At 37.2% G+C, this 14,352-nt stretch overlaps 1 protein-coding gene across 3 annotated transcripts in view; it reads right to left on the reverse strand.

Annotated features, from left to right (window-relative positions):
• The window catches only part of CNTNAP5 (contactin associated protein family member 5), a 915,392-nt gene that overhangs the window by 311,752 nt on the left and 589,288 nt on the right, over positions 1-14,352 (reverse strand). For all 3 annotated transcript variants that reach the window (XM_020963128.2, XM_020963129.1, XM_078146792.1), the window contains one exon: positions 9,741-9,941. In XM_020963128.2, the coding sequence (XP_020818787.1) occupies positions 9,741-9,941 (201 nt within the window). The remainder of the gene's footprint in view (positions 1-9,740; positions 9,942-14,352) is intronic.

Below are 14,352 nucleotides of genomic sequence, written 5' to 3' on the forward strand. Positions count from 1 at the left end.
TGCTTAGAGCACACAAAGGTTAAGTCATTTGCTCAGGCTTATTCAGTTGAGGCAGCTAGGTAGTCAAGAGAGGTAGGCAGGATACACTTGCATGAACTGAAATAAAATCTTGCCCCAGAAACTTACTAACTGTGTGACCCTGGGTAAGAAATTTTGTCTCTCTTGCCCTCAATTTCCTCATCTGTAAAATGCATACAATAATAGCACCTATCTCTCAGGGTTGTTATGAAGATCAAACATAAAATGCTTTGCAAAATGTAAAGGGCTCAATAAATGTACCAGATAGTAAGATATTAGGAGTAGTAGGAGTAGCAATAATGGTAGTAGAATTGATATTTTAATGCAGATATTCTTGACTTGCAGCCCAGAGTTTTATGCACTATAGCCAAACTGACAGTAGAAATGAATTAAAAGAGGCAATACATCAAATAATCTTGATAACAGATTAAGAGAAATGTGGGGTGAGGGAGGAAATATCTAAGGTCTATATTAATTTAAAAGAAGAAAACTATAACCTTGATCATAACTACTCTCCTTCCCCCTACAATTCTCCCTCCCCCCCCTCTCTTTCTTTCTTTCCATCAAAGTTTCTCAAGACTTGGTCCATAAATCAGTTCTCACACTCTCATGCATTTTCAACTTATCTCCTTTACTGACTCCTCATCTACTTGCAAAACTAGTCAGTTCCCTCGATTCTTAAAATAAGTCATTGTAACTAATCTACTCACTGCACCATTTCCCCTTCATCATCAAATTTCTTGAAAAAAAAGGTGTTTATATTGTCTCCTCATCCCCTGTAGTCTCATTTCTAACCTCACCACTCCAATAAAAAATGTTCTCTCAAATATCAGCTACCACCTAAAAACCTAATCCAATTTTTATCATCATTGACTTCTCTTCTTCATTTAATACTGCTGATCATACCTTATGATCATTCTCCCTCCTAACCTTAGTTACAGAACCTCCTGTTTCTCCTACATCCTAGAATCAAATAATTTTAGAGTTGGAATGGATCTCAGTGGCCACTTAGGACAACCCATACCTGCAAAAATAATCCCTAAACATAATCTATTAAGAGATCATTCAGCATCTGCTGCAAGACCTCCAATCATAGGGAACTAATTTCTCCCTCCTCTAACTCAGTCTTTCAACTCTTGCATAATCTAATCAATAGGAAGTTTTCTCTTAGATCAGGTCTAAGTTTATCTCACTTCAGCTTCCACAAATTGATTGTGGTAAATATATCTTGGTTCAAAAAGAACAATTCTAGCCACTTCTCTTCTCCTATCACATATGATAGTCCCCCAGATACTTTAAGGTAGCTATCAGGCACCCCCGAGGCTTCTCTACACTTAACATCTCCTAGGACAAGGACTTAAGACCTTTCACACTGTCTGTTGTCCCTCTTATGGACTGAAGCTTATTGCCTTTTTTAATTTTTTTTTGGCATTCTCTAGTTACTCATCCTCTTCTTTACTTCTTATTGTTTATGTTTAACAAGAATCTATCCTAGTTCAGTCAGTATAGAAGGAAACAAACATTTACATAGCACTTACTGTTTGTGAGACCCCATGCTAATACTTCACAAATATTATATTATTTGATCCTCACAACAACCCTAGGAGATAGATGTTGTTGTTATCCTCATTTTACAACTGAGGTAATGGAGGCAGGTAGAGGTTAAGTGACTTGCCCAGGGTCATATAGCTAATGTCTAAGGCTGGATTCAAACTAAGGTCTTCCTGATTCAGTTACCATTCATCCACTTTAGTGTTATTCTTTACTTTTCTCTTTCCTTCACCACTTAAATTCAATCAGGTACCTAGTCTTATTGAGCCTAACTTCAAAATATCTCATATGATCCCTTTCCTGTATATTCACCACTCTAAATCAGACCCCTTTTTGCCAACATCCAAAATTATTGGAACAATCTTCTGACAGATCTCTCCCTATGATACGCTCCTGCCAATCTATTCTTCATTCTCACAGTGACTTGGCATTTCTTGGTTCATCATTATTTTATCAGGGCTTTACCCATGCTTTGGATATACTCCTCTCTCTTTCAAATTTCACTTATTAGTGGAACAATTCAGTTCTACCCTTCTATTTACTCTTGACTCTTTGCCCTTTCACTTTTGATGTCTTGCTAAATCCCTGATATGAACTATATCCAACATCTGTCTCCTCTTGTCAGGAGCTGTTGAACTGAGGTGGTGGAAGTTGTACAACTATCTTGACTAAATACGTCATAAATTTGTGTTATTTAATCTTATCTAAATCCTGATAATCTTTTTTGCTGTTGTTGTTATGTTGACTTAGTCATGTCCAACTATTTGTGAACCCATTTGGGGTTTTCTTAGCAGAGATATTAGCAAAAAGGATCAACTGATTTGTCCAGGGTCACACAGCTAGTAAGTGTCTGAGGTCAGATTTGAACTCAGGTCCTTGACTCCAGGACCAGCACTCCATCCACTGTGACATTTTTTACTCTTCCCTAATTGATTTTCCCTTCTCTGGTCCAAATCTTCTCTTCTATTGTCAAGCCTCAAATAACATTTCCTTCCCAAAAATATCAGCTGAATTTTTAGCCTCATATTTTATCTGGGATCACTTCTTCCCTCTTCCTCATCTCACAATTCCTTGATATTCCCCCTATCACAGAGGTTATTAACTGCATTTTGTATTATGGACCACTGTGGCAGCATGGTGAAACTTACTGACCCCTTCTCAGAACAATGTTTTTAAATAATTGAAGGAAATCATAAATTTCAATTAGAAGTTAATAAAAATAAATATTTCCACCATTCAAATTCATGAACCCTCTGAATTCCCAAGTTAAGAATACTTACACTATCATTTCCTGACTTCTTCTAGTTTCTGATGAAGTGGCCCCTCTTCTGACAAAGATCAACCCCTCCACATGTACCCTTAAGCCCATTCTCCTCACTTTCTCTAGCAGACTGACCTTTCCCCATTATCATTATCACCTAATCTCTCTATAATCAGAAATCTTTCCCTGTCTACTTATTCTTTCCCTGCTTCCTACAAATATTTCTGTGTACTTCCTCATTCCTAAAAAAAAAATAAAAATCCTTTACCGAGTCCTACTATTCTTGCTATTATCCTATATTTCTCTTCCTCTTTTTAACCATACTCCTTGAAAAATCCATCTATTCTCTGGATTTCAGATTTCCTTTCATTCTCTCCCTAATCTGCTGAAGGCAGACTGCTGACCTCATCACTGCTGAAATAGCTCTGTCCCAAGTAACCAACATTCTAATCACCAGCACAAATAGCCTCATATTCTATGATCTTTGTATTGCATTTGACAATATTGACTATTCTCTCCTTCTGAATGTTTTGTCCTATCTGAGTTTTCATAGTAACATTTTCTCTGGATTCTCTTTCCTTCTATTTCTCTCCTTTGATACATGCACCCATGTCATTTCTAGTAACTATGGGTGTACTCCAACATTCTATGCTGAGTCCTTTTCTCTTTTTTCTCTATATGCTTGGTGACCTCATCAGCAGTTGCAAACTTAGATGACTCCCAGATCTACAGAACCTAATTCTTTAAGTTTTAGTCCCATATTCCAATGGATATTTTCATGTTCATTACAGGATGTCCTGTAGGCATCACAAATACCACATATTGCAAATAGAACTATTTCCCTGTGGTGCAGTGGATAAAGTGCCAGCCCTGGAGTCAGGGAGATTCATCTTCTTGAGTCCAAATCTGGCCTCAAACACTAACTAGCTGCGTGACCTTGGGCAAGTCATTTAACCCCATTTGCCTTATTTTCCTTATCTGTAAAATGAGCTGGAGAAGGAAATGGCAAAACACTCCAGTGTCTTTGCCAAGAAAATCCCAAATGGGTCCATGAAAAAGTGAGCACAACTGAAAATGACTGAGTATTTATTTCCCACTTGCACAAATATTCTACTCTTTCAATCTTCCCTGTTATTCTCAAGGGTACAACTATTCCAGGTTCACAATCTTACTGTTATCAGTTAATGCTTTACTCTCATTTATCTCATATATTCAGGCAATTGCCAAATTTTATTATTTCTTTTTCCATATCATCTTTTTTTCTATTCATCCCCTCTTCTCACCTCATATAGTCATCATCTTAGTTCCATATACAAAGATGGTTATAACCATCATCAACACTGGTACAACCTCCATGTTAAAAATTGTGAAATGTCCTTATTCAACCATATTCTAATGTCTTTTCACCTCTCCCTGTACCTTCTTTTATATAACTCTATTATTTATCCACACCATGACCTCCAACCCCTTGACCTCTCAATTCTCTCCCAGGGCATCTCTCCTAAACTAGCTACTCTCTCTTCATCATGTCTCCTTGGTAAACCAATACAACTTGACACTGTCCTCCTCTCTTGAATCTCTAGACCCTTTATCACATTGCCAATTAAGCCCAGTCAGGCCTTAGTTTTAGATCACTCCCACCATTTATCAACTTTGCTCCTATACACACGCTACTGAAAGAAGGCAGAGAAAATCAACACAAGTGTTCTGACTGCGTTCATGCCAAATTTATGTTCTATAACCTCAAATGGGCCCTCACTGCTACAAGGCAATCTTACTATATTTTTTCTTATCAATTCACTATCCCACTCTCCACAGTGGTTCTTCCAAATCCTTTCATTCCCTCTTTAAGCTTCCCATGGTTCCTCTACCCCCTAATCTCTCAGCTGAAAATCTTGCCTTATACTTGAAAGAAAGAATTCAGTCTATTCACCATGAACTCTGTCTTTCCCCCTTTGTTATCTCCTATCATTCAGGTTCCTCCTGCAGTTATGTCCTCTTTCACCCTTGTCTCACAATGATGAAATGCCTTACTCCTTGCCAAGGCTAACCTTCATACTTTTTTTAAAATTTGGTTTGTTTGCTTTTTGTTAAATTTTATTTTTAATTTATGGAATAAAACAAGCATTTCCATAACATAATATAATAAAAAAACTTTGATTGCACATGAAACTGCAAATCTATCATGCACAACTTGCTATTCCTTTAAAATATACAATAAAATTATCATACAAATTTCTTTTTTTCTTCCCTCCCCCCCACCCTAGAGAGAGCTACCAACAGACACAAATATGTGTGTTTGTGTGTATAAATGCACACACATATGTAAAATTATTTTGTACATTTATTTTTCAGTTCTTTCTCTGGATGCAAATAGCATCTTTCTTCATGTGTCCTTTATAGATAACTTTCATATTTATAATAGTCAGAATTACTTATTTGTTCAAAGTCATTCTTAAAACAATGTTGCTGTTACTGTACACAATATTCTCTTGGTTCTTCTCATTTCATCTTCATTATGTTGTTCCATCCCATTTCCTCCAACAGATTGACCCCTCAGTCATCTTTACTCTTTTACTTATTTTCAAACTCTCTCTCCACTGGCTCCTTTCCTATTTCCTACAAACATGCCCATGACTCTGTAATCATGAAAAAAAAAATCACCTAATCCTTCCATACCTGATACCTACTATCCTATATGTAGCTAAATATTCATTGTAGCTTTATAGCTATATGCACTTTGTAGCTAAACTCCTTAAAAAGGACATTTACATTAAATACTTCCATTTTTTCTCCTCATACTTTCTCCCTAACACCTACAATATGTTTTTTACCTTTTTATTCTTCCAAAACTTCTCACTCCAAAATTACTAATGAACTCTTAATTTCCAAATCCAATGGCCTTTTCTCAATCCTCATTCTCCTTGACCTCTCTACATCTTTTTTTTTAATTTTAATTTTAATTTTTATTTTTAGGCAATTGGGGTTAAGTGACTTGCCCAGGGTCACACAGCTAGTAAGTGTCAAGTCTATGTCCTTTAACACTGCTGATCACTTCTCCTCCTTCATATCCACTTATCTCCAGGCTTTTGGGATATTACTCTCTCTCTCTTTTTTTCTACCTGTCTGATCACTCCTCTGTGTCCTTTGCTGGATCATCCTCCACATCATGCTCTCTAACTGTGGGTGTCCCTCAGAGTTCTGTCCTGGGCCCTATTCTCCTCTCCCTCTGTACTATTTCATTCAGTGATTTTATCAGCTCTTATTCATGTAATTACCATTTCTAGGCTGATAATTTTCAAATATACTCTTCCTGTCTCAGTCTCTGCTGACCTCCAATCTCACATCTCCAATTGCCTTTCAGACATTTTGAACTGGATGTCCAGTAGACATCTTGAACTTAACATGTCCAAAAGAAAACATTATCTTCATTCCTAAACCTTTCCCCTTTTCTACTTTCTCTATTACCAGAGAAGGCAACACTATTCTCCTTCTTCACGTTTGACATCTAGGAGTCACCCTGGATTCCTCACTATCTCTGTTCTTTCATATTCAATCTGTTGCCGTGACTGTTCTATTTCACATTTGCAACATCTCTTGCATATGCTGTCTTCTCTAATCTGACACTGCCGCCACACTAGTGTAGTCCCTCTTCATCTCATGCCTTGATTATTAGCAATAGGCTGATATTGTTTCTGCCTGCCTCAAGTCTCTTCCACACTCCTATCCACCCTCCATTCAGTAATTAAAGTGATTGTTCTAAGATACAGGTCCAATCATATTATCACCACCACCACCATCCCACTCAGCAAACTCCAGTGGCTTCCTATTGCCTGCAGGAACAAATACAAAATCTTCTTTGGCATTCAAAGCCCTTCATAATGTAGCCTCCTCCTACTTTTCCTGTATTCTCATACCTTATTTCCTGCCACTCACTCTTTAATTCAGTGACACTGGCTTCCTGGGAATTTCATGAATAAAACACTCCTCTCAGCTCTGGACCTTCTCTCTGGCTGCCCCCTATTCTTGGAATCATCACCTAACTCTGCAACTATTGAGTTCTTTTAGGGCTCCACTAAAATCTCACCTTCTGTAGAAAGCCTTCCCCAAGCCCTCTTAATTCCAAAGCATTCCCTCTACTAATTATTTCCTATTTATCTTGGATTTATCTTGCTTTGCCTAGATTTGTTACCTCATGTTTTAGATTGTAAGCTCCTTGAGGGCACAGACTGTCTTTTACTTAATTTTGTATCCCTAGAGTTTTAGCACAGTGCCTGGAACATATTAGGTGTTTAAATATATGTTTATTGATTAATTGATTGATAACTCATATTCTCCTTACCTCTCACCTGGACTAACAAAATAGTCTCTTAGATGGCTTTCATGTTTTAAGCTTTCTTCACTTCAATCCATTCTCCACACATGCCACTAAATTGATTTTGCTTAAGAACAGGTCTTAAAAGAATGTGTCTTAAGAACATGTGACTACCTTATTCAATAAACTCTAGTGACACCATGTTGTCTCCAGAGTTAGTATAAATTCTTCTGTTTTAAGTTTAAATCTCTTCACACCTTTCTACCTTTTCAATATTCTTACACTTAACTCCTCCTCTTTAACTTCTTCACTGTGGTACCCATAGCATTCCGTTTACTCTCTGTGTGCCCTTGAACTGACTCCCCAATTCTTGGAATTCATTCCCTCTTTATCTTTGACTCTTCGAATTGCTGGTTTCCTTCAAAGTTTCATTTAAATTCTACCTTCAATATGAATCTTTTCCTGGTATTACCCAGATGCTACAACTCTACTTCCAAACTCTACTTGTATTCACTTTACATATATTTTAAATACTTATGTGTATACATGTTATCTCCCATTAGAATATAATCTGCTTGAGGGTAAAGAATAATTTCACTTTGCTCATTGTGATTCCTGGCACACAAAGCACTTAATAAATGCTTGTGACATATTGATTAATCCCTCTGCTTCTTTTCTCTTGTAGTTCCAACTTACTCTCTGAATCACAACCAGACTAAGCTTCCTTATATGTAGAACTGAACATATCTCTCCTTTGCAGTAAAGACTTCAGTGTTTCCCCATTATCTCCCTGATAGAGTTCAAATTCCTTAGACTGGAAGATAAGTGGCCCAATGGATAGAGTCAGGAAGAATCCAGTATAAATCTAGCCTCAGATACTTACTAGCTGTGTGATCCTGGGCAAATAATTTAACCTCTGTTTGTTCAATTTCCTCAACCATAAAATGGGGATAATAATAGTACCTACCTCTCACAATTGCTGTGAGGATCCATTGAATTAATATCTATAAAGCATTCACTGTAGTGGCTAGCACATAGTAGGAACTTGATAATTGTTTCTTTCATTTTCCCCTTGCATTTAAGGTGCTCCATAAGGACATATCAGACTCTTTCCAGCTATATCTTCCACTGCTTACTTTCATACATAATCTTAACAGGCTGATCCACTGACCACCATAAAACCCCCGTGCTTTCACACATCTTTGCCATTTTTCTCACTGATTCCTATTTCTACCTCTCCCTTCATAGCCCATAAACATACAGTGAATTCCTACCAATCCTTTAAAGTCTAACTCATACGTTACCTCCTCCAGAAACCTCTGCATCAACATTCTGCCTTAATAAGTAATGAAACTTCCTCCTTTTCGGAACTCAAAGGCAATTCATTAACATTGCTCTTAGGCACTTTCTGTGTATTATCCTGTACTGTAGATACTGATGCTGTAGTTACTTGCCTACCTTTATACCATATCTACCTTTTGCACTGTAAGCTCCATAAAGGCAGAGACTAAGTCAAGTAAACCTTTTTATCTCCCCCAGGAGGCAAATTCAGAATACTTTACATATAGCAGTACCTTAAAAATTACTTGTGGACTTTAATACAATAAAATTGATAATTGTATACTCTAACATATTCTGTGATATACCCAGAAGCAACAGAATCCTGGGCTGAATAAATCATGGTGGTAAATGCTGACATTCACTGCTAGGTTTTCATAGGGCCAGAACGATGCTTTCCTTGGTTAGGACACTGAGAGGCAGAATCATTTTAATAGGAGCATCAAAGTGTTAGAAGTCAGCATTCCAGTGTATAGTCTAAAGTAGAAAATATGCCACATTCCATTGTCATGAATCCCAGTTTTTAGTTCCTGAAATATGCTAAACTGAAAAACAGTGAAATAACCCTACATTGACTTGGAAAGGATGACACTAAAAGCTTTGAGTAGTTGTTTATTAACCCTTTGTAGTAGCCACAATGACAAAAATAGTACTACTCTGAATTTATGGAAACCTTTACAAACTTCAAAGAAATTTTACATATGTGAAATATCACAAATGATCCAGTAAGGTTTTCCATATTTACAGCCAGAAAGGATATTATGTAGTCATAATTATTCCCACTTGTTAAATGAGAAACATGATGGGTTAAGTTAAATGATATGCCCAAAGTCAGAAAGTGATAGATTTAGAGGCTTTCTAGACTGACCTCATTTTGTAGAGGAGGAAATCAAGGCCCAAAAGCAATAAATGGCTTACCCAAGATCATGTAGGGGTAACCATCAGAGTCAGGATTTAAGCCCAAGTATTCTGACTTCATAGTCAGTGTCTTTTCACCATATCATGTTGCTTCTAAGAACCTACCGTAAGAGTAATCGGCAGCATTAAGAATACAGGACGTTTTCCTGACCTAATCCACTCCTTCCATCCACACTGAGTAGCTACACCTGACAAGGTTGATTCTCCATTCACTTTTATGACTGTGACTTGGATACTAAGTAATTCTAGGATTAACATTTCTCCTTCCTGGCCCCAAAGGCTTAAATGGACAATGAGCAATAGCCAAGCAAAGAAAGAGCTGAGGTGCAGAGAACTTACTAGGGGTGTTCAGCAGACGAGATTTCTTGCAATGGTAAATGGCCTCCTGCTCACAGTACTCGGCACTGTTGATCATTGCCTCCAGCTGCTCCATGCTGCTGCTGTAGTTAAAGTACATGACATAGGGCCTCTTGGGATGTGCCCCTCGCACTCGAGTGAGCTCTGTGTTGTTATGCTGCACGGCAGTCCAGATCTTATCCTCTGTTCAATGCAACACAACAGAAGGGGATGTTACAAAACAAAGCAGCAAGACAGCACAGGGCCCCAAGCAATAGCAATCAATCATTCATTCAATAAGTGTTTATTCATGAATTGCCTATGCTGTCACTCTGCCTCCAGCTCTCTGCCAGGGGATGTGGGGAATATATGAAGAGGAAGACGAGTCTCCTCTGTCCTCCCAATCTTACCCCTGCCCCTTTACAAACACACATCCAGATGCTTTCTATGTATTGAGATGGCCAAGATTTGTTTATAACACAGAAAATACTAGACAATTTAGCATTGAGTTAAATAGTTTGGGTTAGAAATCACATGCCATCAGAATTCAGAGAATGGAGAGCACATTAAAAAAACCTATTTTTGCCTAGAACTCCTTTTTATTTGAAGCTGCGAAGGGAGTGTACAATGGCTAATATTCCAAAGTGTGGACCATGAAATTGTAGCTTCTCAAAACTAGTGCTTTCTAAATTGCCCTCTAACTCCCCTCCATTAAAAATGTTTTGCAATATTCTAATGGAAAAAAAAGTTTTTGAAAGAAATTTTTAATAATTTATTTTAAATTACTTTAGGCCAAGTAGGATAAGGCAGCAAAATGTATTACCTTATAGCTCATCATGTTTAGCTACAGAAACCTGGGCAAAATATTCTCCAAACTAAATTTCTAGTGCATATCACAAAATGAGTCCCCTGATTACTGAACTGGAAATGACTACTTATTTTGGCTGGCTCATTGCTGAATGAAACTAGTGAACAAAAACGTGTCAGATAGATATTTTGTAACAAGGTCAAAAGGATTATGGCAACCTCTATCTTCCTCATGTTTCATATTCAGCATTATCCTAAAGGTCAAAATACATGTTGAGCTGGTAGATGTGAGTTTCTAAGGTTGCTCTTTGCATTAATTGTTTATCAGTTTGCTGTCTGGCATATAGCAGATTCAGGGAAGTACCTCTTTTATAGAAATCATGATCAGAGACCTTCATTTTCCCTTAAGGATTAGGAATAGTTAACAATTCAACACACATTTATGGAACATCTACTATGGAACAATGGGTATGGATTGTGAGGTTACGTAAAGAATAAGACAAAATGCCAATGAGATTTTTCCTTCAGAAAAACTCCTATTGTAAAATGTTTGCCTCTTGCATTCCTTAGCATAGGTATGCCTTCTGTTTTGTGGAAAATGATTTCAATGATTTCAATGTTTTAATTTTTAATTTAAAAAAAATCTGCTTGTTTCACGTGTTTTGCTGTTCAAAATACTGTGATCTTTCAGTTTTGGGGGAATATGTATGACAGGTTATAATATATCCAAGAGGAGACAAATTGAGCACCTGGGGGGAAAGAGAAGGGTGGCAAATGCAACCTTTCATACATATTAATACAGGTGAAATAAGGTGATAATGAACATCAAAGGCAGCCTGAAAAGCAGAATTAAACTATAACAGGGCTACTTTTTACCCTACCCTTTCCTGGTTTTCTTCCTGCATATCTGACCTCTCTTTAATCTCCTTTGCTAGATTTTCATCTGGGTCATATCCACTAACCATGGGTGTCCCCCAGAATCCTGGCCTTTCTCTCTTCTCCCTCTACAGTATTCCATTTGGTGATCTCATCAGTTCATGGATTTGATCATCTTCACTATGCTAATGATTCTCAAATCTACTTACTGAGTCCTAATCTCCCTATTGACCTCCAGTCTCACATCTCCAACTGCTTATTCAACATTTGGAACTGGATGTCCTGTATATGTCTTCAAGTCAAGATGTCTAAAACTGAATTTGTTATCTTAGCCCTCTCCTCTTCATAACTTCCCTGTTACCATTAAAAGTATCACCATCTTCTCAGTCATTCAGGCTTACAACATAAGTGGCATCCTCAACTCCTCACCCTTTATCACATCTCCGTATCTAATTTGCTGCCACAATATACTGATTTCATTTTCTTAATATCTCCAACATATGTCCCTTTTTCTTCTCTGACTGACACCACCCTGGTATAGCCCTCCATCTAGTCCTTACTCCTGGAATATTGCAATAGCCTGCTGCTTGGTCTCCTGACTTCTCCTTATACCAGTCCAGCCTCCACTCAGCTGTGAAAGTTATCTTCCTAAAGCATAGATCTGAGCATATCACCCCCTTACCCAATAAACTCTAGTAGCTTCCTATCACCTCCAAGATCAAATATAAAACCCTCTCTTTGTCATTCAAAACTCTTTATAACACACACATACACACATGCGTTTCTTTTTTAATCTTATTACACCTTACAATCCTCCATATACTCGGTGATCTAGCAATCCTGCTTCTCATATTCTTGCTATTCCTCAAGCAACACACACCATTTCCTGATTAAGCATTATCTCTGGTTCTCCATCATGCATAGAATACTTTCCCTACTCATCTCTACCCACTTGTGATTTCCCTGGCTTCCTTCAAGTTCCAGCTAAAATTCCTTCTTCTTCAGGAAACCTTTCCTAATCACTCTTAATTCTACTATCTTTCCTTGATTATTTCCAGTTTATCTTTTCTTTCACTTTTGTACACAGTTATTTATACATACACTCATACATAATTATTTGCATAGTGTCTCCATCATTAGACTGTAAGTCCCTTTAGAGTAGGGATTGTCCCTTATTTTTCTTTGTTTCCTCAGCACTTAGCACAGTGCCTGACACATAGTTGACACTTAATAAATGTTTATTGACTATTAATTTTACCTTTTTAGCTGCCATTCCCAGATATCCAATCACTGCATTTCTTTTATATTCTGAAAGTGACTGGGGAAGACACCTCCACTGAAGAACCAACCAGTAAGCAAGTTGAATGGACTAAGGACAAAGAGTAGTCATAGGCTCATGACATTATAGATTTAAAGTTGTGAGGAATCTTAAAAACCATTAAACCCAACACAAATAATTACACAAGTTTAGACTAGTTTTTTTTTTCAGGAAATTTGATGTCTTGTGACAGATAGGTTGATCTCTTAGATCCTTTGGGGCATCAGAATAAGATATAAAACAAGGAAGGGTCTGATTATGAAAGGGAAATCTCTAATATCCAATAGTGGTACATTAAAAAAAATGTCTTTATCCTCCTATCACTATCCCTCTCACCCAACTTTCCAAGCAAAGGAAAATCCCCAAGTAATGTTAATAATTACTACTCTTTATAGATCTTTACAGATAGAAGTGACCAGAGACATCATCTACTCTAATACCTTCATATTACAAATGAGCTAACTGGGGACCAAGGAAGGAAAATTAATTGTAGAAACAATTTCTCAGAGATGGAAACCAGTCAATTGATAAAACCCTTACTAGATACCAGACATTGTTCTAATTTCTGAGAAAAAACAAACAAACAAAAACAAACAGCTCCTTCTCTCAAGGAACTTAAATCATGGCCTAAGAAGAAATGGGTAAAGATTTTGATAAATACGAAATTTATATAGAGTAGAAAGAAGACAGATGTAGCTGGGAATGGAGGGTCAGGGAAGGGGCCTGAAAAAAGATCTCCTGCAGATAGTAGGATTTGCCTTTTCTTTATGATTACAATTGATCCCTTTAATTACACATTTGAAAAATTTTCCAGATTAAGTGGATTTTTCTATAAAGAATTCATCTGTTTCACCTTTGTAGCAACTGGGACATTTGCCAATTTCCTGTGAGGCCTTAATACCTCACATATGTCCTAGGATTTTTCAAAGATCATTAACATTTATTTGGACATCACATCTACAAGTTGCTTGCTACTTCCTCCCCCTCTCCATTTTAATTTCAAGCTTAGGGTTTTGTATTTATATCTCTTCGATTTAGTCATGTTAGATTTGGCCCATTGTTCTGGGCCATTGTCAAGACCTCTTGGAATTCTGATTTTGCCATCTAACATGTTAACATTAACGTATATTGTCATCAATGTATCCCACCAATTATACCTAGGGGTATCAGAATGCTGTGGCAGAGACTGAACCTCACAGCCTCATCACCATTGAATTGAATGAACTAAAACTGATATGCCATTACCAGGGAAACTTAAAATATAAAGTCCTTGTGGGCAAGGAATCTTTCCATTTTGACTTTACATTCCTAGTACTAAGCACAGTACCTGGCACCATAATATGTGGTTTATAATGCTAGTTGATTGATTTTTCACAATTCCTGAATGACAAAATTCACCGACTTTTCAGGACTGACAATGTCACTAACCTGCTTAACAAGCTTTAATAATTTCCTTTTGCCTCTAGGATAAAATAATAGTGCCCCCTTTCACAAGTTGGCCCAAACTTATCTTTTAAGCTTGACTATATATTATTTGCTCTAACTGATGTTTCATTCTAGCCAAGATGGCTTACTTTATGTTTCTGTTATACCATATCCCAATTCTTGTTTTTC

This window comes from Phascolarctos cinereus, unplaced genomic scaffold (genome assembly GCF_003287225.1).
Source record: "Phascolarctos cinereus isolate Bilbo 61053 unplaced genomic scaffold, phaCin_HiC Scaffold_726;HRSCAF=1367, whole genome shotgun sequence".
In the NCBI taxonomy this organism is placed as follows: domain Eukaryota; kingdom Metazoa; phylum Chordata; class Mammalia; order Diprotodontia; family Phascolarctidae; genus Phascolarctos; species Phascolarctos cinereus.